General features: G+C 43.1%; 3 protein-coding genes across 5 annotated transcripts in view; 1 reads left to right on the forward strand and 2 right to left on the reverse strand.

Annotated features, from left to right (window-relative positions):
* LOC308409160 (uncharacterized protein) overlaps positions 1-6468 on the reverse strand; it is a 54521-nt gene extending 48053 nt beyond the window's left edge. Inside the window, exons 1-5 of the mRNA XM_080901721.1 lie at positions 6422-6468; positions 6072-6140; positions 5891-5968; positions 5628-5696; positions 3419-5527 (exon numbers count right to left, since the gene is read on the reverse strand). Of these exons, the coding sequence (XP_080757847.1) occupies positions 4575-5435 (861 nt within the window). The 5' untranslated portion in view covers positions 5436-5527; positions 5628-5696; positions 5891-5968; positions 6072-6140; positions 6422-6468 and the 3' untranslated portion in view covers positions 3419-4574. The remainder of the gene's footprint in view (positions 1-3418; positions 5528-5627; positions 5697-5890; positions 5969-6071; positions 6141-6421) is intronic.
* A 3499-nt stretch (positions 6469-9967) lies between these two features.
* Positions 9968-20482, forward strand: rab33ba (RAB33B, member RAS oncogene family a). The gene is made up of 2 exons (XM_080901627.1): positions 9968-10429; positions 16583-20482. Exons 1-2 carry the CDS (start codon positions 10202-10204, stop codon positions 17075-17077), a joined length of 723 nt encoding a protein of 240 aa, XP_080757753.1. The 5' UTR covers positions 9968-10201; the 3' UTR covers positions 17078-20482.
* A 60-nt stretch (positions 20483-20542) lies between these two features.
* On the reverse strand, positions 20543-27174 carry LOC308409102 (uncharacterized protein). Of its 3 annotated transcripts, none has more exons than XM_080901629.1 (6): positions 25857-27174; positions 25549-25608; positions 24550-24681; positions 23264-23410; positions 21669-21723; positions 20678-21052 (listed from the first exon to the last, which is right to left on the reverse strand). In XM_080901629.1, exons 1-6 carry the CDS (start codon positions 26019-26021, stop codon positions 20946-20948), a joined length of 666 nt encoding a protein of 221 aa, XP_080757755.1. In that variant the 5' UTR covers positions 26022-27174; the 3' UTR covers positions 20678-20945. The 3 variants fall into 3 exon arrangements, with proteins under 3 accessions (XP_080757756.1, XP_080757755.1, XP_080757754.1); XM_080901628.1 differs by having other exon boundaries at positions 20678-21055; XM_080901630.1 differs by lacking the exon at positions 24550-24681 and having other exon boundaries at positions 20543-21055.
* Positions 27175-27211: the final 37 nt, after the last annotated feature.

Below are 27211 nucleotides of genomic sequence, written 5' to 3' on the forward strand. Positions count from 1 at the left end.
AGAGGGACACACAAACACAGGCTCTAATCCAGTCAACCAGTCTAACTATATTCAATTTAAATCCTACAATGACATGCTGCCAAATAAGGGCAGGGTCCTCTCTCTCCCACTAAACACACACACACACACACACACACACACACACACACACACACACACACACACACACACAGAGGGAGAGAGCTGCCGAATTTAAATCCACCAATCAGAGTGGCTGTTTACGTTTTCCCGCCAAAACAGGTGCATCTTTTTACACACGCAGCAGCACAGAGAGGCACAGGATTATTGCAGCCTATTTCTCATAGTGAGGACTCCCCTCAAACAAATGACCATAATTTCCTAACCGTAGGGGCTAGAGCGGTCATTCTTACACTGTTTTGTTCAGAAGAGATGGGGGAATCTTCCAGTGTTAACAATTTATCATTAAAATGTGAATTTTTAGAGATATACGACATGGATGACTTGTTGACTTAGAAGCCACGAATTCCCCCAATATGCAAATTTGAATGCCTGGGGCCACATATATGATTGGCTGCCTGGGAAGCCGTGCAGGCCCTGATTTGTGGATTTGAATTCCTCAGCCCTCAGATATGATTGGCTGGCTTAGAAGCCATGAAGGCCCCAATATGCAAATTTGAATGCCTCAGGACACATATATGATTGGCTGGGAAACCGTGCAGGCCCTGATTTGAAAATTTGAATGTCTAAGTCCTCACAGAGGATTGGCTGCCTGGGGACCTGGCAGAAATATATAGAAATACTATGATTAAGCATAAATACTACATTTAGTAGAAATACTATGTTTTAGCACAAATACTATAAAAAGCATAAATACTATAATTTAGCAGAAATACTATATTAAGCACAAATCCTATAAAAAGCAGAAATAGGATGATTAAGCATAAACACTACATTTAGTAGAAATACTATGTTTGAGCAAAAATCCTATAAAAAGCAGAAATACTATATTAGGCACAAATCCCATAAAAAGCAGAAATAGTATGATTAAGCATAAATACTACATTTAGTAGAAATACTATGTTTTAGCACAAATAGTATAAAAAGCAGAAATATTGTAATTTAGCAGAAATACTATATTAGGCACAAATCTTATAAAATAGCAGAAATAGTATTATTTAGCACAATAGTAATAAGTTAAACAGAAAAATTGGAAAAGCAAAATGGACAGCTGAAAAAATGCTGAACATGCTGAGGGTCCCTCAAATATACTTGTTAAATGAAAAAATCAGCAAAAAAATGCACAGGGAGAGAGAAGTAAGTTTCTAGGTCAGCCTGGGAGCTGCTGAATTTGAATCCACCAATCAGAGAGCCTGTGTACTTTTTCCCGCCAAAACATGTGCCTCTTTTTACACACGCAGCAGAGAGAGGCACAGGATTATTGCAGCCTATTTCTCATAGTGAGGACTCCCCTCAAACAAATGACCATAATTTCCAAACCGTAGGGGCTAGAGCGGTCATTCTTACACCGTTTTGTTCAGAAGAGATGGGGGAATCTTCCAGTGTTTACAATTTATCATTAAAATATGAATTATTAAAGATATTTGACTTCTAATGCACCATAACTGAGTAGAGCGAAGCAAAAACTGCCTTGACTTGCCCTCAAACAACGCTTTGTAACTCGAAATCTATTTGGAGTATCGATATCATTCTTTCACCGTAAGAGACAGCAGGCTTTGGTGAACAATCATGGAAATTTTCAGGTCTCTGTGGAAATCCAACAAAAAGTTATGACGAGAGAAAAAAGTGGTTCATTTCCACAGTTTGAAATCTGAAGAAATCTGAGCGAAGGACGAATTTCCTACCCTCAAACAAGTCCAACTCATTTCAGAACGGTAATAGGTGAGAAAGAAATTCTTGAATTGTGAGCGTCAGGGGTGTCTGAAGATATTCGGGGACAAGCCTCATGTCTTAACTTTGCTTCGTTAAGGAGATATGACGATTCGAATATGCCTCTCATTACAGAAATCCAGCGGTGATTTTGAACAAGCTCTCCATTCACTTTATATGGAGAGTTTTCTGACCTTGTGTTAGTCTGAGGAGATTTGCAAAAATTCTATAAATCCCACAACAATGATGGTGACATTTTCTGAAAGCCAGCAAAAATACCTACGTTTTGATGTATAATTTGTGGAAGTTGAGTGAAAATTGAGCAAGTAGCAGGAAGTTGTTCGGACATGAAGAGAAAATTGCAAAACCTTCAGTGGCACACTGGAAGCCAAGAGCATAGCAACCATAACAACACATGTATTTTGTGAAAAATCACAATTTTGCAACTCAAAACTTTAAGAGGCATAAAAGTAAAACAGTAAAAGATTTGAAAAAGCTGAATCATACCTGAATAGCCCAATAATTTGTGAACATTTTAAAGTTTGAATGGGTGTTCTAGGTGAAAATATGAGGAAGTAGTTAAGTTTCAAAAACAAGCAAATTTTAGCAGAATTGCTGAAGTTTCCCATTCATTTCAATGGGACAAATTAAAGGAAAAAAGTGGAATATTTTAAAAAGTATAATAGTTAAAAATAGCAAAAATCATAGCAGGAATTAGCAAAAATAGCTGAATAGTTTAAAATTTGAACGGTGAAAATCGGCTGAAAATTGTGGAAGTAGTTTAACGGCGAAAAGTGTACGGAAGCAACTAGAATAAAGTATAAAGAATAAAGAGAAACAGGAACTCAATAGTGTGGATGCTTAAAGCATCCACACAATAAAGAATAAAGAGAAACAGGAACTCTATAGTGTGGATGCTTAAAGCATCCACACAATAAAGAATAAAGAGAAACAGGAACTCAATAGTGTGGATGCTTAAGCATCCACACAATAATAATAATAAAGAATAAAGAGAAACAGGAACTCAATAGTGTGGATGCTTAAAGCATCCACACAATAAAGAGAAACAGGAACTCAATAGTGTGGATGCTTAAAGCATCCACACAATAATAAAGAATAAAGAGAAACAGGAACTCAATAGTGTGGATGCTTAAAGCATCCACACAATAATAATAATAATAATAAAGAATAAAGAGAAACAGGAACTCAATAGTGTGGATGCTTAAAGCATCCACACAATAATAAAGAATAAAGAGAAACAGGAACTCAATAGTGTGGATGCTTAAAGCATCCACACAATAATAAAGAATAAAGAGAAACAGGAACTCAATAGTGTGGATGCTTAAAGCATCCACACAATAATAAATAATAAAGAAAAACAGGAACTCAATAGTGTGGATGCTTAAAGCATCCACACAATAATAATAAATCCGAGCAATAGTAATAAGTGTGCCTTCGCATAGGCACACTTAATAAATCCGAGCAATAGTAATAAGTGTGCCTTCGCATAGGCACACTTAATAATAGTAAGTACACGGAATTGTTTGACAATACCACTATGTTAACTTACCCATGACTGTTGTAGGTTGCTGGGTGTCTTCTGATGCTAACTCCTGCTTTAAAAGTGCACCAGAGAAAGGGTGGGTGACAGGTGGTGCTGGTGTGGGGGATGCCACACCTAGCGGTGCCAGGCTGGAGGAGGGTCCTGCTGCTGGAACCTGAAGTTGGGCAGCCACAGATTTTGGAACAGAGGATGGGGGCTGAAGGGCAGCCGGTTCATCTTTTCTCAGGGTTTTGTGTTTGTCCCAGTTCAGAGGGACTGGACGGCAGCCTGGCTCTCTGTGTTCAAGCCCAAATCGCTCTCCAGTGTCTCTCTCAGAGAGGTGAAGTGCAGGGTACTTCTCCTGATCAGTCACTCTTCTGGAGGCTGCATTCAACTCCACCACTAGAGCTGGATCAAAAACAGAAGGGAGAATGACACCTGGATGCTTAAGGTCCACCAGTCTTTGGTAGTTCCATCGTGCCACCCCTGTCATGCCCTGGACTTGGAATAGTTCATTGGATACATGAGTCCCGGTAATCCACTGGGCCTGGTGGAAATGATAACCCTCCTGCTGTGAAGTGCCTCGGACAGGAATCCAGATGGGGACCTTGGCACCTTCACCAGGGACATGGTTAAGCTGAAGAGTCCCACCGTACCTAAACATTACACCCTCTGAGAGTTCAGGGTCACTGAGGCAGCCACGCAGAATGTGGACTCTCTGAATGCACCACGTCTTCAGCATGGATGGCTTGAAGAGTGGGACATTGTTGGGGTCTGTGGCCAGGTGAAAATGATTCAGGATCTTTTCCGCTCTGTTCAGCAGCTCAGTGGGTTGTGGTATTTGGATCCTGCAGTGCTCCCATATGTGTTGCTTTGTGGGATTAGCAGGATGGATGCCACAAAACTTATAAGCATCCTGGAGCCTCTTCAGGTCCGCCTGATCAACCACTGAGAATGCAGCAGAGAGAAGCTGGCAGAAAGTGCTGAACAGAGGATGATGCTCAGAGGTACACTCCACTCGCCTCAGGCAGTGGAACGGGTCCACTGGTACCAGTGGTAGCCGGCCTTTTCCACTCCTGCATCACTGTACCTTTTGGCCATTCCCTGGTACATGGTTCAGTCTGAGACCTTTCTGTCTCAGACTGAACCATGACCCACGAAACACTCAGCCAGTTTTCATTCATTATGTAATAACTGGACATGACCCCAGATGCCAGCGTGACTTTTCGTGCCACCTTCCTGGTGTGGTCAGACCTGAAGATGTGGCCTGGAGGAGTTTGGATATGACTGGATGTTGACGTCGGAATTCGTCGAGCAGGCAGTCAGTCAGGTAATGGCTGGACACAGAAACACCACACCAGGCATGTGGGTCTTCATAAGACCTGAACTCCTGTGGCTTATTTTCCTTCCTCAGGAACTTCCCAATGGTCCTCTGTCCATGGGCTCCTGCCTCAGAATCCCAGACCGATTCTGTGGCATGGAGGTACGCCAGGTGAGCTCGCTCGTACTTGAGGTGCATGAGTTCATTTAATTGTTTTGCAATATCTGCTGGAGATTTCCCAGTCCTCCTGAGCTTATCCATAACAGACTTGCAGATGGCCTTTTTATATGTAAGAAAAGCAGGGAGAAGGTTGGTAAACCTTTTGGGCAGTTTCTCCAGCCATCGTGGATTGTCAGCAAACCAGTTCCTGCAACAAGCCCTGCAGCAGAGTCGTGAGGACAGGATGTAATACTGACCACTGGTGCCAACAATTACTCGTGGCCTGCCCACACCAGCAGAGACCACTTGTGAACCAAAGCAATCATGGAGACATGGCAAGATATAATTGTTTCTTAACCTGACCATGATAGCACTAACACTCTCAGGTTGGAGAAGAAGGCTGAAGAAGGGGTGGAGCTGGAAGAAATTTGGCGATGGTAGGTCAGCCACTGTATCTATGAGCTCAGGCTGTGGAGGGAGACGCCAGAGTGAAGTCGCGTTCCCTGCGTGACGCACTGGTCGAGACCCAGGCCACAGTCCAAGGTCCTGAAGCTCAGTCTTCATCCACAGCTGCTGGTGAGTAGAACAATTCCAGCTGCTGAGGTCATACTCATAACCAGCCACTGGAACTGGAACAGCTGGCTGAGCTGAAGGATCTGGGATTGAAACGTAAATATTTGACAAAACAGTGCTACTCTTATATTGTTACTGTTGGAATACACAGAAAAAAATAAAAGACATGCAGTATACGCTCACCATCTTCACTGCTGTCTTCAAAAGTCAGCACTTTGCACACAGATGTGGAAGCAGCATCTGTACTCGGTCCTGAAACAAATGAATGCAGTCATTCTGTAATTCATTTGTGCAAATTATGAGCAAGATGACAAAATGTAACCTGAGCGTGAATAATATGCTATCATTAATGATCTATGCTTTAAGCAGACGTTTAACTGAACATCAACTGTAAATGAAAATAGAGAGGGACCAGGATTTGACTCAGACCTTTCTGTTTCACTGACCTGTGGTCTCCTTAAGTAGAAATGCCAGCTCCTGTGGGAGGGGCGCAGGTGACTTCCTCTTCACACTTGAGGCTGCACCTACAGGTATAGTAATCGAAAAGAGTAATGGAAACATTTTTTTACTCTAGACACAATAAACAGAACATTTAATTATATGAAAAACATTATAGTTGTTTTGTACCATCGGCTGATGATGCCTGAGGTTCTGCAGTTGTACTGGACGGTGGTATGGACAGTGCAGCAGATGGAACTACAACAAGAAAACGTGTCAGCAGCTTCATAATTTACACTGTATGTGAGTGTTGCTGTTAGTAGGAACTCACACATCCATACTCTTACTTCTCCTGTTTCTCATTGCAGAACAAATGTAATTTATTTATATGCAACAGAGATGCCAAACCAAATCATTTTAACCTCTTCTCATCGAAGCAGGAGGAGCGGTATAAGTCAGTGAACAACATGCATTCAGGTGTTAGTAACTACTGCTACTTGTTTTTAACACATTCATAGAGAACAAGAACACATACTTACCCTTTGTGGTTGAGTCCTCAGGACAGTTAGCATAATGCCAGCTGTTAAGAAATATATTCTAAAACACTTCTTCAGTAAAGACTCAGAGAAGAGAAACACACAGAACTTCTTGCTAGCAAGGGCAGCCTCCAGACTGAGAGACTCGCGCTGAGAAACTGCCCCGGTCTTTATTTATACTTCAGTGAGCGTTTGTTCCTTACATTGGAATGTGGAGAGGTGTGTGTGTGTGTGTGTGTGTGTGTGTGTGTGTGTGTGTGTGTGTGTGTGTGTGTGTGTGTGTGTGTGTGTGTGTGTGTGTGTGTGTGTGGTCAGAGTGTGGCCCCATAAACAACTTCCCTAAACCTGCTGGTCTCGAAGTCCAGCAGTTCATCAAACCAAAAAGCACTTAGACTAAAACTGACATAGCTACGTTAATCCTACCGTAAAACAATAAGACAAGGTACGACCTCTCCCATGCTCCTAGGATGTGGGGGTGAACACCCTAGAATGTTACAGACCTCCTAGGATGAGACATTCTTTCAATATGCCACCAACTATATACTTCTACACACAAATAATTACATGCAGCATTCTACCATATGCAAACTTATATCATTAAAAGATTATACTGACTACTAAGTACAATTTTCCTATTAACACCAGCATACAACTATACTATTAGCGGAACATCGCCAGAACGTGGCCAGAACACACAAAACAAGAACAAGACAATATATAAAAGTTCAGGCTCAGCTTTGGAGAGCAATTATGGGCGACCATGGCTCAGGGGGTTGGGAAGCGTATCTGTAACCGGAAGGTCGCCGGTTTGATTCCCGGGCTCTCTGTCCTGGTCGTTGTGTCCTTGGGCAAGACACTTTACCCTACCGCCTACTGGTGTTGGCCAGAGGGGCCGATGGCGTGATATGGCAGCCTCGCTTCTGTCAGTCTGCCCCAGGGCAGCTGTGGCTACAACTGTAGCTGCCTCCACCAGTGTTGAGAGTGAGTGAATAGTGGCATTGTAAAGTGCTTTGGGTGCCTTGAAAAGCGCTATATAAATCCAATCCATTATTATTATGTAAAACAATTGTACTCCAGTTCTGAAACCTTTCATTTGAAAACCTGTGTTTGCTCCTGAAGCTCCTCTGGGTGTGGACCCTGCTGCTGCTGGCACAGTGACTAGTTATACAGAGACAGAGGACAGGGACATATGAGACAGAAACAGACTTAGCAATTATCGCTTCTGACATTTAGTAATAACGCAGTACTTACAGCTCTGCATGTGTAGTTTTACAGGTGACATGCTCAGCATTGCGTCCTCCAGGTCTTTATCCTCATCCATCCCTATGATGCGGGCAACAATTAGATAAATATATAATGAACTTATATTTCACATCAACACTGTTATTAAAATATTATTAAAACAACTTACCCAGGGGTTTAGTTGGAGCATTTGTGGAAGCAGGCGCAGACTGCTGCAGCTTATGCATCCGTGTTCCTTGACTGCAGCTCTTCCTCATGATAAGGTCTGCATAGCCGTCACCTCTGCCGTCCCAAATCTCCTTCCAGGTGCTCTTGGCTCATGAGCCAAAGCCAACCAGCTGATCATCCTCAGAGGCTTCTGCAGCAACACTCACTCTGCTGGCCTCATAGTCCAGAAGAGCTTTTATCTCTGCAAAGCTGAGGGTATACTGTACAAATGAATGCAAGCTCTCCTTGCCATGCCCTTCTTCCAAAGAGGTCCCTGCATCCACTTCTTTCCTGAGATCTTTGATCAGGTACATGGTGTACCCGACATCATTCTCCAGAAGCCACCGGAAAGATTTCCCTTTATATTTTCCAAACTGCAGGATGTACTCTCCCTGCACTTCCTTCATGTTGGAGGCATCGCCTCCTCTCTGATAGATGACAGTCAGAGCATCGTCTTCCCTCACAGGTGCAGACTTGTCCTGAAGCTTGGGGTCATTTTTAATCCGTCGAGCTTCTTTTGACGAGGTATCCAAGTGGCCTCTTGCGGAACGCCACAGAGATTTTCCCTGGATATGGCGCAACAAACCTTTGTGCATCTTGACATGCAGTGAAAAAATAAACAATTATATTAAACAAAATTGATTCCAAACAGAAACAAAGACATTCCAGGTTATAATCTTGCTGCTTGGTTTAGACAGCAGGATGCAGGAGAACAATAACGAGACACAATTTGAAAGAACATTGACAACATTTGCGATAAAATTGTTTTTTCCTCCAGGTATAACAAACTGTTCTGTCTGTAAATAAAAACCTTTCATGGTTGAATGATTATCTGCAAAATTTGTGATAACTGCTTAGCAGTCATGGCACATAAGAATTGCTGGTAGATTATCAACATATCTATTTAAGCTATCGTGTTTATTCATACACGAGTGGGCATTGCTCATGTTAGAGAGATATCAAAATAGATTTTCGCATTGATAAGATTACTGCCCATTACAAGATGAAAGCAATACATTTTTTAAGCAGGTTCAGTCATTTAGCATGTCATCTCATAACAAGACACTTATCGGTTATTTAATTGTACCACATTATAGTAATGTCAGTGTCACAGCAGTCAGAAACCTACAAAGTTTATTTAACAGTAAAACACGTCAATGAAACACGCAATTTATTTAACTGAGCGATGGATGCTTCGTAAATGCAATCGCAACACGCCTATTACCTGTAATATACAGCTGTAAATGTATTCTGTTTGTTTATTCTTATTTCAAACGACGTTTCTTACCTTTGATCAATGAATGAGGAGCGTTGGGATGTGTTGCGAGAGGTGAGTTACTTGTTTTCTCTCCCGAAACGTAAAAGAGGAGATTTTTTCAAAGTGCCGCCGCATCTCAAACTCGCAACAGCGCCGGAAGACCGTAGTGGCCAAAAATATATCACACCCGTAGTGCTTTAGCGCTACCATAGAGAATGAATGGGAAACAGTTTAGGGCCGTTTAGCTAAACAAACCCAAGCATCGCGCGGGGGCATTTAGATTAATGTCCACAATGCCCCGAACCGCGCTTTCAGTCTGCCAAAAGCACATCCAATGTGCATTCGAGCTCGAATGGTCATTAAATAAAAAGATCAGCCACACTGATCATTTTATTAAAAAATGAAAGAATTTAGACAGTTTTTAACTCTCAGTGATGCCGCAGTGTGTGTTTGACTTTGGGACCTGAAGCGGAGTCTGAACAAGGAAATTAAACCTAGTCCTTTTTCATGCTTTTTTTTTTTTTAAAACGAATACACGTAACAGTCAACTGTCTTCAGCTGCAGCAGAGTGGCGCAGCGGAAGCGTGCTGGGCCCATAACCCAGAGGTCGATGGATCGAAACCATCCTCTGCTATCTGTTTTTGTCCCTTCAAGATTTCTGACGTAATTCAGTGATCCCAATCTTTATGCATTTCCCACACAGCTCATGGATGACCGGTTAAATTCAGTGTCCTTTTTTAGTGATTAGAGGTTTCTTATATGAAGTTCATTTTTACATTATTTCTCACTGGACATGAACCTCACGTAAAATACAATCTCGCGAGACGCCACGTTGTTTGGACTACGTTGAACGTGTCTTCCTAGGTAGGCTGCGGATAGGAGTGTTTACAGGGATGCGCTCGTTTAGAGACAAAGATCAGTGTATACATTGACATTTTCTAAAGATGGCTCACGCAGCAGCTGCTCTTCTCGTCCTGTAACCGCCTGAGTTCAGACCGAGCAGTAGCTGCAGTGGAGCCTGATAACTGACAGCTAGTGGACACTGAGCCCAGAGTCGTCCAGCTCTTCGTTGTGATATGGCGGAGAGCGGGTCGTCAGCTGAATTCTCCAGCTCCCTGACGAGCTCCAGTCTTCCACCGCCGAGGACCCGCATCTTCAAAATCATCGTCATCGGGGACTCCGGGGTCGGGAAGACCTGTCTCACTTACCGCTTTTGTGCCGGCAAGTTCCCCGAGAAGACCGAGGCCACGATCGGGGTGGACTTCAGGGAGAGACTGGTCGAGATTGACGGCGAAAATATCAAGGTGTGTACTGCAGAGGAGCTTCATTGTTACACATCCAGTTCCTCAGGGTGTCTTGGCTGGACTTCAAGGTTCAACGACAACACAAAACGGTTTATGCTATATGGTGATTGACAGCTAGTGGCAGGTCTTATCAGTGGGCCTCTGATCAGGTCCACTGCAGCAGCTATGTAAAAAATGCCTTCTGTAGTACTTGGGACATGTTTTACTTCGACCTCACTGGATACCAACCCTGATGTGCAGGTCATTAGGATCATTTGGATGGTCACTTTGAAACAGCACTATTTAATCCTTGTTACAAGTTCTCATCTGTAGGCAAGTGATTACAGACTGTATATAAACGATGGACGTAGTCATCGTGACATCAGCCATGGGCACTTAATCGATATTAAATGAAAACCAACATTCAGAAGATCTAATTGAAGTACTCTTGCCCATCTTTTCTTTCTAAATTCTGTCTCCTTTAAATCATGTAGTGTTTTCCAGTTGAAGTCGGAATTTTCAACTCGTCCACGAACTGGCCAAAAGTCCTGTGATGTCATTTGTTGTGAACACCACAACAATGGAGGACGTTGAGCAATGATATACCTATTGCTTAGTCTATGGCTATTTGTCACATGTGGGGGCCACGTTGTTATTTATAAAGCCTCGTTGCCAGGTTTAAAAAATATATGTTACTATAAGGTAGACTTGTAGTCAAGACCGCCTAAACCAGGACCAATACCAAGACTTACCGAGAGGACAGACGCACGCTCCACTTGACTGTCGCGTCTCTCACCCTCTCTGTTTTTCACATAATGATATTATCCTATATCCTCGCATGTGATTGGCCACAATATGGAGGGTAGGGCTGGGCCATATTATACCGTTCACGGTAATACCGGTATAATGTTAGGCAACGATAGGAAAATGAAATATCGCGATAGAATGGGAGTAAAACGCGCATGCGCAGTGCCTTTGTTTTCATACGCACATGGCCGATTGTTGAGTGAAACTGATGAACCAGAATTGGTTTGTAAAAATGGTGTAACTTCCGTGATGTGGAACTGGTTTGGTGTTTGTCCGTCAGATACACAACAAAGCACATTTTTTTGCAGAACATGAAAGCGGCCGTTGTTATTGTCGTATTTGTCGGACTAAGATGCTCTTAAATCTGGGAGTAATCTGGGTCCTAAACTCCGTATCTTTCAGGTCAAACAACACTGCAGCATCACTTAGAGTTAAAAACTGTCTAAATTCTTTCATCTTTAATAAAACGATCAGCATTGCTGCTTTACGAGGTGTAACTATAAAGTTTAACTTCCAGGCATCCATGAAAACAAAAGTTATTACATTTAACGGAGTTAGAAGTTAGCAGGAAGCTAGCGGAAGTTAGCTCGCTAGTTTCGCTAGTTACCTAAGCATGATAATGCATGTTCTGACTGAGAGATTTCTGAAAAAAATCAAACGTACAGCTCTGCTATCACTTGCAACATAAATGAAGACAGGAAACTAAACAGCAGTGACGTTTGTAGGGTTACTGAAGTTGGGCTAGCTAGTATATAATGATGTGCTACGTGATCGCTAGCGACACAGCTATGTTAGCATAACATAAACAGTGAAGCTGGAGGACGAACACTAACACTTTTCCACTTATAAAAGTGAACGTGAAGGTTCTTCATGGTTAGAGACAAATGCAATCGCATGGCAGGATGCTGTAAACGGACCAAACTTCAGTCAGGAGAACAACTGAGATAATCCATCCACAATACGAGGTTAGTCATTAATATACTGCAACAACATGGGAATAGAGCAGCTGCCAGAGAATTCAACATTAAGGAATCAATGGTACAGAAGTGGAGGAAGCAAGAAGAATGAGTTTAATAAAGTTTGATTTATCTGACTGCTTTGTTTCACTTAATGTGCCTTATAATCCCGTGCACCTTATGGTCCGAAAAATGCGTACTGCACACTGCAGTTTAATGTTGCAAAGCACCTCTTTTTAACTTCAGTGGATATTATACATGGTTATGCTCAGGACATGTCAGCCCATTTCTAGTGGAAATGCCTTTTGGTTAAACTTTCAGCAAGCAATTTGCATTTGTACTGTTACATTTTTATAAAGCTTTAATGTACATAAAAACCAGCTTCTTGTTTAAGTGAAAATAAATGGAAGGTTGTCTTTTTGCGCTAGTAATGTTGTGGAGTTGTATTTTGTCTCGCATCAATTATATCGTCGGTTATATCGTTATCGCAAATTTTCAAATATATATCGTGATAAATATTTTTGGCCATATCGCCCTGCTCTAATGGAGGGATTGGAGCACTATGTCGATCTGAGACAGCAAGACTGAGACAAGACCAAGACCACGTAAAAGTTTTCTCAAGACCAAGACCAGTCTCGAGACATCCAACTCTACTACAAGGTCATTAAGATAAGATGGGGCCTGATTATTTAAGACCTTGTATGTGAGGAGCAGGATTTTGAATTCTGGATTTAACAGGAAGCCAAAACAGGAGAAATCTGCTCTCTCTTTCTAGTCCCTGTCAGGACTCTTGCTGCAGCATTTTGGATTAGCTGAAGGCTTTTCAGTGAGTTTTTAGGACTTCCTGATAATAATGAATTACAGTCGTCCAGCCTGCAAGTAATAAATGCACGAGCTAGTTTTTCAGCGTCACTCTGAGACAGGATATTTCTGATTTTAGAGATGTTGGTGCACATATTACACACAATGAAGAAAGCAGTCCTACATATTTGTTTGAAGTTTGTTTGAAGGACATGTCCTGGTCAAAAATGACTCCAAGGTTCCTCACAGCGTTACTGGAGGCCAAGGTAATGCCATCCAGAGTAAGAACCTGCTTAGATACCATATTTCTAAGATTTTTAGGAGCAAGTACAATAACCTCACTTTGATCTGGTTTTAGAAGTGGTGCCACTGACTAGCCAATATTTGGTATGCAGTCTGTTGACGTCACATTTTCAGACCACCTGGCTGGTATGGAACCCCAACCGAGAAGGTACTAAAAAGGTATCTTGTACCAGGTAGTACCAGCTAATGGAAAACCCTAACAACAGAGTCGAGTCGAGCCGACCGGAGTAGGTACTAGTGGAAAATGGCTATAGATAAGCATTACACAGTCACTGACCATGCAGGAAGACAAGCGTATAAAAGAATGTTAATCGAGTTGAGTAAAATGTTCTGTCAATTGTGATTCTAATTTTTTTTACTGCACTCTACTGCCTCAACAGTTTGGTCCACACCATGTTGATTTTGTCTGTACAGTTGTGAGCCTGTAAAGAAGGAAAGGTTGCTGTTGCTAGCTTTGCTAACATTAGCCACTCTTTACAAACGAATCTGTTTTCAGTAATATTTACAAAGTGCCACACATTCCTACAACATTTAAAACATGACTTGATTATCAAAGATTTTAATGGCTCCTAAATCCACTCAAATGTATGTTTGTGTGGCCAATGTTTAAGATAAGATAAGATAAGATAAGATAAGATAAGACAAGATAAGACAAGATAAGATAGAACTTTATTAATCCCTCGGGTGGGTTCCTCTGGGAAATTCGACTTCCAAAAAAGCACAGCAACGACCGAAGTTACAGTTACAGAACTGTTATATATACACACACACACACACACACACACACACACACACACACACACACACACATATATATATAAATACAGAGACAAATATAAATAAAATATACAAAGGGGATAAATAGAATAAATAGGAATAAAAAATAAAAATACAAGTGAATTGCACATTTCAAGTATTGAGTCTATTGCACTGTTGACTATTTACAAAAAGTATTGCACAAGGTATTGTACAGTGAGGTGAAGAGGCACTACAGCTTAGTTGTTCCCCCCTCCTTTGTCCCCCTGTCTCCCCTCCCTCTCCCCTCCAGGGAGGAGTTAAACAGTCTGATGGCGTGTGGGACAAAGGAGTTTTTAAGTCTGTTAGTTCTTGTCTTGGGGAGAAGCAACCTGTCACTGAACAGACTCTTCTGGTTGTTAATGGCCGTGTGCAGAGGATGCCCAGCATTGTTCATAATGTCCATCAGTTTCTTTAATGTCCTTTTCTCTGCCACTGTCACCAGAGTGTCCAGCTTCATGCCGACCACAGAGCTAGCCTTCCTGATCAGTTTCTCCAGCCTGGATGAGTCCCTCTTTGCTGTGCTGCTCCCCCAGCACACCACAGCATAGAAAAGTACTCCAGCAACCACCGACTGGTAAAACATCCTCAGGAGCTTCCTGCAGATGTTAAAAGACCTCAGCCTCCTGAGGAAGTACAGTCGGCTTTGGGCTTTTTTATACAGGTGCTCTGTGTTGCATGACCAGTCCAGTTTATTGTCCACCCACAGCCCGAGGTACTTGTACTTGTTGACCACCTCCACCTCCTCCCCCTCTATCTGAACCGGCAGTGGACCTTCTCTGGACCTCCCGAAGTCCACAACCAGTTCCTTAGTCTTTGAGGTGTTGAGTTGCAGGTGGTTTGTGTGACTCCATGCGACAAAGTTCCTCACCAGACTTCTGTACTCCTCTTCCTGATCATCCCAGATACACCCCATGATGGCCGTGTCATCTGCAAACTTCTGAATATGGCATAATTCAGAGTTGTAGCAGAAGTCAGAGGTGTACAGGGTGAAGAGAAGAGGGGACAGCACAGTTCCCTGTGGGGCTCCTGTGCTGCTGACCACTGTGTCAGACGTGATGTCCTTCAGCCTGACGTACTGTGGTCTGTCGGTGAGGTAGTCGGAGATCCAAGCCACCAGGCAGGGGTCCACCTCCATCCTGTTCAGTTTTTCCTGAAGCATACAGGGCCGGATGGTATTAAAGGCACTGGAAAAGTCAAGAAACAGGATCCTGACCGTGCCTTTTCCCCCATCCAGGTGTGAGTGGGCTCTGTGTAGGAGGTACAGGATGGCATCCTCCACTCCGACACCCGCCTTGTATGCAAACTGTAGTGGGTCCTGGGCATGTTGTACCTGTGGTCGGAGGAAGTTGAGGAAGAGCCGCTCTAGAGTCTTCATAAGATGTGACGTCAGTGCCACCGGTCGGAAGTCATTCAGCTCATTGGGCCGGTTCTTTTTGGGGACCGGGACGATGCAGGATGTCTTCCATAGGGCGGGCACTCTCCCCAGTCGCAGACTGAGGTTGAAGACTCGTTGTAGCGGCTCCCCAAGTTCAGCAGCACACGCCTTAAGCATCCTAGGACACACCTTGTCTGGGCCTGCTGCCTTTCTGGGGCGAAGCTTCCTCAGTTGTCTCCTGACCTGATCCACTGTGACACTGGGAGATGTTTGGGAGGAGGGGAGGGGGGGAGATGTCTTGCTGCTGAGAGAGGGATTGGAGGAGGGGGGTGTCATGGTGTCAGGAAGGGGGGGAAGCGAGGGAGGCAGGAGAGTGGGGAGAGGACTCTGTAGTGAAGGTGAGGGTGAGGGTGGGGGGGTTGTGGGCTGGTCAAACCTGTTGAAGAAGTTGTTGAGTTCATTAACCTCGCCTATTCCACTGCGCTCACTTTAGAACAATGTACCACTTAATCTGACCTTTTTTTGGGGGGGGGGGTGTCTTTATAAGAGAAAGAACTTTGAACACATATTTAGACCAGGTATTTCAGTTAATGAGCTAGCTGCATCAATGATCTGCACAGATATTTGGATTTCTGTGTTGCATAAGTGTGATCGTAAAGGGCTTCATTTGCTGTGGCTGCACAATTGCAGGCACTGCACTACAGGAGTGCCAGCGACACATACGTCATCATAGGAAGTAATACAATAAGAACAGCTGCTGTGGTATCTCCAGTTGGCAGTTAATTCAGTTAACTGGCATTAACAATGACAGCCACATTTCAAGACTAACTGACTCTTCCCTAATTTCTAATACTGATGCACAGATCATGAGACCTGCAACAATGTAGAAACAGTGTGTCAGTGTTGTGTTTGTAATGGTTTTTGGCTGACAGTAGAACTTAGTGACACAATAATATGGATAAAAACACAGTTCTAGTTTGGACTGTTCTAACTAAAACCACTTGGAGCAGTCAGTAAGATTAGAAAAACGGTATAATAATAATAATCTTATTATAATAATGAATGTAATTTGTGAGTAAATGACATCACTGCTTGTCTTCTGGCAGGATTTCACTTCTGTATTGTCTCGTACAGATCCAGCTGTGGGACACTGCAGGCCAGGAGCGTTTCAGGAAGTCCATGGTGCAGCACTACTACCGCAACGTGCACGCTGTTGTCTTTGTCTATGACATCACCAACGCTGCCAGCTTCCACAGCCTCCCTGCTTGGATCGAAGAGTGCAAGCAGCATGCACTGGGCACAGAGGTACCCAGGATCTTAGTCGGAAACAAGTGTGACCTCCAAGACTCCGTGCAAGTAAACACGGACTTGGCTCAACAGTTCGCAGACGCCCACTCCATGCCGCTGTTTGAGACATCTGCAAAGAATCCCAACAGCCAAGGAGACAGAAACTATGGAAATAGTGACCATGTCGAGGCTATTTTCATGACAGTCGCCCATAAGCTGAAGTCTCAGAAGCCCCTGGTGCTCAGCCAGCCCCCTGAGGCATCAGGGGGAACCATCAACCTAAACAGGGGGCAGGATGATGGGGGGGACGGGACCAGGAGCTGGGGCTGCACCAGCTGCTGAGATAGGCTAACGGAGAGGATAGAAGGAGACGAGCTCGGCCCAAGGTGGCTGATGGCTGATGAGGTTGGAGGCAGACGGGGCAGAGCGAAGAACGGATGTCAAAAAAGAGAAAATTGTTCTTAAAAAATGGCTTCACAATCAGAACAACAGATGAATGTTTCCAGTAGAGGATATATTAGTTCACTGCTTGTGCTTAACTGACTTATAACCATTTGAGGCAGTATGTGACTGTCTAGGATTGGCAGGGTTCACGGAAATGAACTGTGCCAATGAATGATTGGAAAACTGGGGCCAAAAATCTGATATTAAATCAGTAATTATTCGTTTAACTCCTTCAGTAGAGGCAGATATGTAGGGTCAAAATAACAGAGCACTTTACAAAGTAATGCACTACATGCCGTTTAATTAGACTGTATGTTAGAAGAGCGGTGTCACTGTGGTATTATAATGTTTGTAGACTGCATTATCTTAAAGGTGTTGGTCATGTTATCTCTGCCCCCCTCGTGGGTGTAACACTCCACAGGTGGCTGGTTTTAGTTGTCTCATCAAAGGCTCCATGTGAAGTTTGCATCTAAATAGTATTTTCACTCTTTGTTTATGTTGAGTGTGAATATGCAGATGCAGTATTCTGAATGTTTCACATGGGATCTGGTCTTCCCAGTCCACGGTCTATGTTTCTATTCTGGGACACCATCAGACTAACTTTTCTCAAGTAACACTACATTTAATTCTTTATTCCTGGGACTTTGAATTTCCAGTGTATCCCCTCTGTTCATACACTTTCTTCTGATTGGTCGCCCTCCAGAAGCTGAGGGTGTTTTTGCTGAACTGCTTGCTTTCTTAGCTTGTTATCACCATTAATGCTAAAGTTAATTATAAGAAGCAGAAACGGGCGCGTGCTAGCAGAGTGTGCAGACCGTTAAAAACAGCGGCTACAACTATGAGTTGAAAACTTCACAGGGTGCCTTTAAATCCTGTTGCTTTTACTCCAGTGATCAAAAAATTGTCCACTTATATTAATATTCTGTGTGTAACTTAGTCATAACGAGTTCACTGAAATACTGAATTGGAATGAAATGCATGGAGGGAACAATATCCACATTATTGACTTTTTATAGAAAAAGTGGAGTTTTTTCCACTCGGTTTTGGGCTGATTCATTGAGTTATGGACAACCTTTCTTTTTCCTCCTACTATATGAACTTTATTATTATGCCGAAGTGAAGTTTGTTTAATATTAAGAGTAGATGGAAAGTAAAGAAGTATGATTACTTCAATGACAGTTTTACAGAGTGGTTTCGTAAAGTTAAAGGCAAATTTTAGCTATTTGTCAATTATTAGGACAACCTCAAACCACAGCAGGGTCTGGGAGCATGTACAACAATCATGTGTCCATTATGACCAATTCATCACATCTTTTCCAGCCAAACAAAAAGATTCAACATCAAGTTCATGCCGTGATGTCTGCTACTGGCATCGCACCTAGTGAACCACTCCCGTCTGTGTCAGCTCACTTTTATTTTTACAGCTGAAGCTGCTTCAGAGAAAACGATATTAATCCACTTCCTGTTCCTCCTAACAGTGGGGGAAACTGCTAAGGTGTTTTCAGTGCATGTACAGTCATTGCTAACCACAGCTACCAGTAGATATACTTGGTACTTAATGTCCTGATAAATGTCCCAGGGAAGCACAAAACCATCCACATAATTACGAGACAACTCAAATTTGTTTTTTGAGCAAAATCTTTGCTAATAAATTGTTTGTAAACGTAGCATTAGCATTAGCGGACAGTTAACAAATGGTATTATCTTTCGCACCTTTACTGAAACATTGTGCCAATAAAAGGTGAGGAAATGATCAAGTCTTTTTCATGCCAGGCCTTAATATAGCTCCTCATAATTGGAGCTAAAATATCCAGGAAATCATGGCTACCATCTAGCTGCTAATCTAGTTTGCTAATTTCCTCTGTTTTTGTTTCACTATGTATGTACAGTCTGTGTGCAGCAGTTGTTATTATTAGGCCTTTAAATGAACCTTTGTATACTGCAATAGAGTACCACAGTCTGAAAAGAGCTAGCACTGTTTCACTCTCTTTTCTCCAGGTTTTTGTTTTTGAATGGATTTGCTTCCTGAAACAAGATCTGTAGTTTTCCTATAACATAAAAACTGGGACTAAATACCCTGCTGATGAACACTGAGATTGTGGCATTGCAGAAGTTGCCAGGAATATAAAATGTAACAGGACCTATAGCTTAATAAATAAATTTAAATACATTTTTGTTAAGATATCGATAAATCTTGAAAAACCTTTGGCTTTTTGAAACATTTTAGATTGATGCTAATGTTCTAAGATGCCCCACAAAAATATGGCGCTATTGCTTTTCCAATTCCTAATCTTGTCTGTAATTCAGGAGCAATGACATATAAGGAATGTGCTCAGTCAGTCAAACGGGAACCTTTACGGGAAATACTGGTTAAATACTGCTTTTTATGTGTAGGGTACAATTCTGCTGGCCAATCAGATGATTAAAACAAATAAGTTAAGTATGTATCAATGTGGTGGCGGTGACGCCAGCCATCATCCACCCACGATGCATTCTTCAGATCCCCTCCCAGGTCATTAAGCCCTCACTCACACCTTTGTCTGTGTGACCATAACAACTCACAGGATGGTGGGGAGGGGGGGACACCTGATGAAGGATTGACACCTTGGCTAGCGTGACCTAGAGATGTGAATCTGCTCTGGAACCACCTCCAAGAGGACAGTTCATCAAAGGGTTAAATACCCGGGACTCAAGTTTTAAATAGTTTTTTCTTTACAAAAAAGGGAAAATTAACTATCAGGCAAATTGTTATTGCAGACATTGCGCTGACCTTGGATTTCCCTACTTCATAGTGCGTCGCTCAGGTGTCTTAACATGTGGAGTAATGTCTACATCCGCTACTTAGATTACACATAAGCTTGTGATATAATACTAAGCATGTCTGGCAGCATTCTACAATAAATGCCATCATTCCGTCCACAAGCAGCGACGGCCCCTTTGCTGGTGTCCATAGAGTCATTTTGTGGCTTTGTGTCAGTTTGTGCATGTCTGACCACAGCTGGTACACTAGAGACACACAGTAAATGAAAACACCACTTTCTCTCAGGACTTGCTGTTCACAGCCCAAGCATCTGTGGAGCCTGTCAGTGATGTGACTGGAATGGGGGGGGTGGGCACTGCGTGGCTTTTAATTGTTGTGGGCTCGGCTGCTTTTTTCTGTTCGCAAAGTGTCCTTTGTTTTCATTCCAAGTCCGCCTTCACACTGGGCTCTACTGTAACTTCCTTTGGTTTACTTTTGTTCTTTAAAGATGCAAGACAGGATTGCTGTATATCTTACTGTAAATGGGCCGAAAGAAATGAATTAAATCCATTAAACTGGTGGAGAAAAAGGGAGATTCTGTGGTTTTATGTGCAATAATGTTTCAGCTCTCCAACAGTTCAGTCCAATTTGTATTTAATGCATACATATCAAATATATTAAGTCAGAGCAAAAGTCATTCACACAGCGTAAAAAGAATTAAACATGAAAGTACTGACACGACGCACACACAGGTGTTCAGGCTTTGGCAAGTTTAAATGAGTCTGACTGTGGAATTGTGAGGCCATTAACCAAAAGAAACTCCCACAGCGCAACAATTCGTGTCTCTCCAACAGATCTGTAAAAAGTCCTGTTTTTCAAGACTTGGCATCTTGAGCTTCACTTGAATTATGTAATTCCGCCTCTGCCTGTGCTCAGAAGTAAACCCATAGACTTTAGCTTTAAATATAATGAACCTGCAGTCAGAAGGAAGCAAGCAGGAGTATGAAGTCCCCAACAGGCATGGTGTCAGGTCAGTCTGCTGTATGGGGGCAGGTTGGAGGAACCCTCCTCTTCTTCTGGATCGTCTTTGTGAGTCGTTTGAGCTGGAGAGTTAAACAGCCTGTTGTCTCCTCCTGCTGGACACACATGAGAACTTCATTACAGGACTGCTGAGAGTTGGACAACAAAAAACAGAAACACGGGCGAGACTTAGGTCCCCTGAGTTTGTGGTGCATAAAGGCGCGACTAGTTAATGGGTGGGACGTTTATTAGAAGTCTCTGGATCATAATGGTGGCCCGCTCAGCCTATGTTGTTTGGCATCAGAAAAACGATGCTGTTGTTTTGCAGATTAGATTCAAGCCCCTCCCACAATGCTTCATGTGACAAGTACAAGAAAAAAGATTAATGAATATGTTTCAGAGGAAGAGTGCTCATGCTACTTCCTTTTACCACTAGAGACCAATCAGGCACACTGCTACACAAACCTGACAGAGCAGCACACTAATGTGGATGCCCCCGTGACCTTTGAACCTGCTGCTTCATTGTACATGATTGTCTCATTCTCTGTCAGAGGCTTCATGGTGAGATTTCCTGAGTAGTGTCTGAAATTTCTTTCTTTGTTATCATTGTTTGGTGATAAAACACCAACACACACTTAACCTAAATCCACCACATTAAAATGTTATATGCTGGGTTCACCTTGATTATTGAGAAAATTTCCTAACACAGGATCCACATTTAAAGCTTACTCTGCAAAGTGCACATCTCCGTGTCCCCGGGATCACACTGAGGAACCAGGCTCTCCTGAAAACACACACACGACACATAGTGAACAAACTGAAGTGAAAACAGAACATCCAGGTGTGGCCTCGTGAGAACCCCACTGTGATTATGTCACACTGGTTAGTAAAGGGTTTTTTTTAAAGACGTCACCAGCTTGGTTTTAGGAAACTGGACATGAGAACCAAGGGGTGGACCCAACTAAGAAATGAAGACACGCTGGACTTATATGGCAGCAACCTGACAACCACAACGCCCACCCTTAATCATATCTGGCCTTAATTGCCTTGTTTACTCCAACTGGAACCATCATTTTGAAAATAATCATAAGACGCGTAAGATAAGATAGGCTTTATTAGTCCCACAGTTGGGAAATTCACAGCACTTTGTAATGAGACGTTAAACTAATCAGAGAGCGCTTGCTGATATCGCACAATCAATAAACCAGCTCAAACAGCTGGGCCATTTTCCTGCAAACATTTAGGATCCGCTTCATTAGGTACGCCTGTCCAAAGCCCTTTTGATGTAAATGTATAGTGTGCTGCACTTCCCTGTTGATGCCAGAGATCAGAGCCAGACTATTTCAATCTGACACTGATGCAACGTGAACTCAAATAAGCACCCGTTATGACCAAGGTGTGGCGAAGAGAATCTCAGAAAGCACAGCCTTGTTGAACTTTGAATCAAACGGGCTAAAGCAGAAGACGCCGTTGGGTGCTGCTCCTATGAGCCGATCAGGTCACAGTGACTCACCAAAATGTTATCAACTGCGCACGGCTCCATCCTGGCTTTCAGCTGCTCCTCAGGATGCTGGTGCCACTTGTAATGGTGGAGACACTTTTGGAGACTCGTTATAAATGAAGCTGACCATGTCGTCTTTCACTGTGCTCATCTTCTGATGGCTGCACAGCGTCACAAAGCTCATCTCAAACAGCTCAGTAACACCGAGTTCGCTGCACTCAAATCACCTCCACAGTCACCACACCTCAATCCATTACAGGGATGTGGCAGAGTGGGAGATTTGCATCAGGGATGTGCAAATGGCAAATCTATAGCAACTGCTGCAACTGTCAGTATGGACCAAAATCTGCAGCATCTAGTCTGGAAACATGCGGAGCTATGCTGGAACTAGCAAGCTGTAACTAATATTTTAGGCTAATGTTAGCAGCTCCTTAGTGAATGTGGACAATCCTACGAAAACAACCATAGGTAGCTTCTTTTTTTGTTTAAATCTGTGTGGCAAACACATTTAGTCCTGACCCGTGTCTTTGTCCAAGTATGTTTGCAACATAAAAACATTCTGCACGTGTTATTAGTTCATGTTTTTCTTTAGTTAAAAACCAGAGTCGTCTTCCTCTGAAATACACTGTTACTCATATTTTAATGTGAGGGTTATCATGTTGCTTTAATCTTAGCGTTTTCAAATGAAATCATGACTTTCAGGGTTCTTGTTCCTTACAATTACAGCACATTAGAGTAAATTTGACCTTTGTGTTTTTTGTTCATTCTAAATAAATAATTTGAGATGAAAACATGTTATGATTTTTTACTATGCTGTCCTTACCAGTCCAGTTCTGGCATCATAGCAGGCACACAAGGGGATGCTGTGACAGCCCATGTAGCCGATGACAGAGGAGAAAACCAGGCTGATGGCGCAGGTTAGCAGGATGGTGGCGTTGGCACCTTTCACCATCCGATGAAGCACAAACGTCTGTGCAGGGAGACGAACAATGTTACAGCCATGAAGTGTGTGTGTAATAAAGAAATGGGGGGAGATCAGAGTGAAATTATCTCTCTAAAACACCAGCACCGAAACAAAAAGCTGCACATTTATTTATCCCTCCATGTGTTGGACATTTTTGTTACACATTTCAGCAAACTACCCAAAAACAAAACAAAACTGGAAAGCCACAAGACATGTTTGTGTGTAATCAACTTCCATGAACTGTGGATAAGTCTGCATATATAGAGTCGTACAAAGGAGGGCATATAAAAAACATCAGGATGTGACAGACAGGCAGCACTGACGTCCCACATCCTTAGCAGCAACACCAACTCACACATCCATGCTTCATCCTAGTGTCTGCACTACTGCGAAACAGCTGGCCAGAAGTGCTGCTGATGTGAGTCAAGATCACATCAGGAGAGCGCATAGCAAGGTTTCCCTCTCCAATAGGACGCCTCTGACATTGTTGGAAGATGTGAGCTTAAAGGCATGCTAACATGAGCTGCTGGTAAATATGTAAATCATCAACCCACTCAGAGGAACAGAAAAACAACAACAACAAAAAACCCCAAACATGGAATTTGATTCGTTTGTTTGCTGAACAACATTAATGTGTCAGGACATTCAGAAAGGTTATGCTAGGTTCCTGCACAAGTAACTGTGCAGGAGATGCAGGTGACCAGTGTCACATCTAAAATAATTGGAGACCTCCGGAACATGATAAATGGACCTGTTCCTATAACACTTTCTACTCTGAGCACTCAAAGCAACTTGCCTCATTCACCCATTTGCACAAGCACTTCTTATCTAACATTCACACTCCGATGGATGTACTGGAGAGCAACCTGGGGTCAGTATCTTCCCAAAGGATATTTGGCATGCAGACTGGAGCAGACAGGGATTGAACGTATTTTCCTGAATGTTTCAACCACTTTACCCCTGCAGATGATCTTGAGAAGTTAAAGTTCCTGAAACTCGTTGTGTAAAAGCACCTCAAGCTGGTCATTCACAACAGCAGGACCTGTTAGTTCTTGATGAAATGCAACCAGGTCTTATTTACTACAACTGACTTCGTCAAGAAATGAGTCACTGATTAAAACAGTGATTGTGTGTGTGCAGGTTACCACTTCAGGACTGTTGTGGTGATGGAAGACCTCTTTATCCTCCTGCCCATAGGTGAGGGTCAGACAGGAGTAACTTGATATGATGATTGCAGCCAAAACAGACAGGCCTGAGGCCACCACCATCACACTCACCTGAGGACAGACACACAAGTTCAGCCAAAGAAAGAGGACTCTGTGCTTATGTGTGTACGACTACCTTTTAATGAAGCCAAGTTTGAGTTTCAAACCATTGGAGAAAGGACATTTTTAGAAAGTGAATACAGTCTTGCTGGTTCTTACAGCGCTCCAAAGAGCTGTATGAGTTTTGTATTGGTTTAGAATTAGGTGTAGGGCGGGGTATCGGTTTGTTAGAGTTCGATTAGAGAACATGTTGTCTGAAGAGGAAAATAAATTAAGTACATCATAAACTTTCTTCTTCCACACTGGACCATCTGCATCTACCTCGCCTGGTCCCTTGCATCCTTGACCATCATAATCCAAATAATTTATTTTTAGTCCAAAGCCCTGTTGATGGACTGAACAGGAACCTGCTGGTGGCAGATTTAATATGTAAACATTAGCAGGTTGGCAGGTGAGGAAAGGCCCAAATCCAAGTTTTAACCAGAGGTCCTTAAACGGTTCTTTATTGTGACAGGGCTGCTGAAGTAACACCCATCACACACTTGTATCTGTGTGAAGTTTCACTGGCTGTAGTGCTCAGAGTGCAGTGTGGGGGACAAACATAACAATGGTGGCCAGGCATCAAATAACAGATGAGTTCAGCAAAGGTGCATGGTTGGCCTTTAATGCGAATGTGAGAGATGCACCAACACCTTAACTAAAGTACAACTCTGAATTTACTCCTCCTACTTTGCGGAATCTTTTTATTTTTATTTTCTTGTTAGTTGTGTTACTTGTTATTTTTGTTTGCTTGTTTTCCAGAGAAACGGACACGGTCATTCATTCTAAAAGTCCTGCTGATGTTATCAGTCAAGAATAAATGGCAACCATCACACTGACCAGTACTGGGTTCTTCCTCTGGGAGGCAAACAGCGCCAGCACACCTGGAGAGGCCATGATCTAAAGAAAGTGACAGAGTTTAAAATGCAGGGAGAAAGTCTTTAACACTGTTCACGCGGAAATCCTCCGTGTATTTCTCACGGAGAGAACGCTAGACTCGTTGCCTAAAGCTTTGGTCAAAAGAAGAAAAGTGATGACAAAACAAGGATCCTAGCGGGAGATCTAAGTGACGAAACCCGTTTAGTTTTATACCCGAACAGGCAGGTGTCCTGCGGGTTTGTGTTATACTGAATGCCCGTTAGTCTCACCAGTCCTCCCCACAGCGGCGTCCTGGTGGTACTCAGCGGAGTGTCCTTGCGAAAAACAGCGTCCATGAGCCCGCAGACCACACAGAGACCAGCACAAGCCACCTGGAGGATACCGAGGCCGAGCACGCCCTTCTGGTTAAAAATAAAGTACCTGTACCGGTCCATGTCCGGGTGCTAACCCGACGCAAAGCACCCTGAAGTCCTTCGTGTGCCAACTCTGGTCAGAAGAAAAGTGGAGCTGCTCGACGGTGGAAACCTGAAGTTACTTTGATGCTCGCAGCGGCTTTCAGAAACATGAGTTCCGCTACCGACACCTGTGTCGTTGTTGTTCTCGTCCGACGGCCCTTTTATCGGGTAAAGTGAATCTTCCGGGCACTCGACGGATCTCGATGTTGGTTCAGCAGGTAGGAAGTTTATCCATTAACCTGTGCCCGGCGGCAGGTGGAGAGCAGGAAGGGATTTCCGAGTCCAGAGTCTGGACCGTGGGCAGCCAAGCCCCACCCTCACTGCAGGTTTAACACGCACACTGTGGAAGCTCCTGACCTTAAATCCAGCCCGGTCCTTTCGGCGTGGAGTGTCCGTGCTCTCCACGGTCCAAAGACTTTCAGCCCTGCGACCGGCCCGGTCTCCTAAGCTGCACAACGATGGGCAAAACCAGGAACGAAAATGGATGGACTCTGAAAACAGCGATCCTCTCAACTGTGTGGACTTTTGAGCCACGATAATCAATTAAATCGATAAGACACGTTGCATAGAAGAAGCTAGGCTTTTCCCTGAAATAAAACTTGCTTTGGAGCCCCCAGACTTTCCCGATTTAGACAACATTTTGATCCATCTCTCATCTCTGTCAGGTTAATGGTTATTGCACAAGTAGCTTTATGGAGAAGTTTACAGAACATTGTTTTGCTGCAGTAAGAAGCTGTTCTTGTACACCGTGAGTGTGTGTTTACAGGTTATCTTTAAGATCTTGATCATGATTTTCTTTGTGATATCTACACCTAATCCACACGAACCAAACCTTTAGGATCCAAACAGTCTTTCTATTCGTGCACCTGTATGATGTCCGGCACACGGCTCTTATTACAAGTACGCAAGTAAACTGTGAATCACACAAAGCTAGAGTCAAGGAATAAAAATATGGAAGCCAAGATTTACTTTCATGTTTACCAAGTAGCCTCCTGGACATCTGAAACCAGAGCGGTGAAAACTTGTTTTCTTCAGTGACTGTATTTGTGTTTTTGTAAACATTAAAATATTAATGATAGCGCTGTTTTGGCTGATGTGATAAATCAGGACACAGGATAATGAGCACATGGGTAAAGAGAGGATGAGAACTCGTCAATAGTCTGTCCTCA

The sequence above is a fragment of the Rhamphochromis sp. 'chilingali' genome (assembly GCF_963969265.1).
Source record: "Rhamphochromis sp. 'chilingali' genome assembly, chromosome: 13".
Classification (NCBI taxonomy): Eukaryota; Metazoa; Chordata; class Actinopteri; order Cichliformes; family Cichlidae; genus Rhamphochromis; species Rhamphochromis sp. 'chilingali'.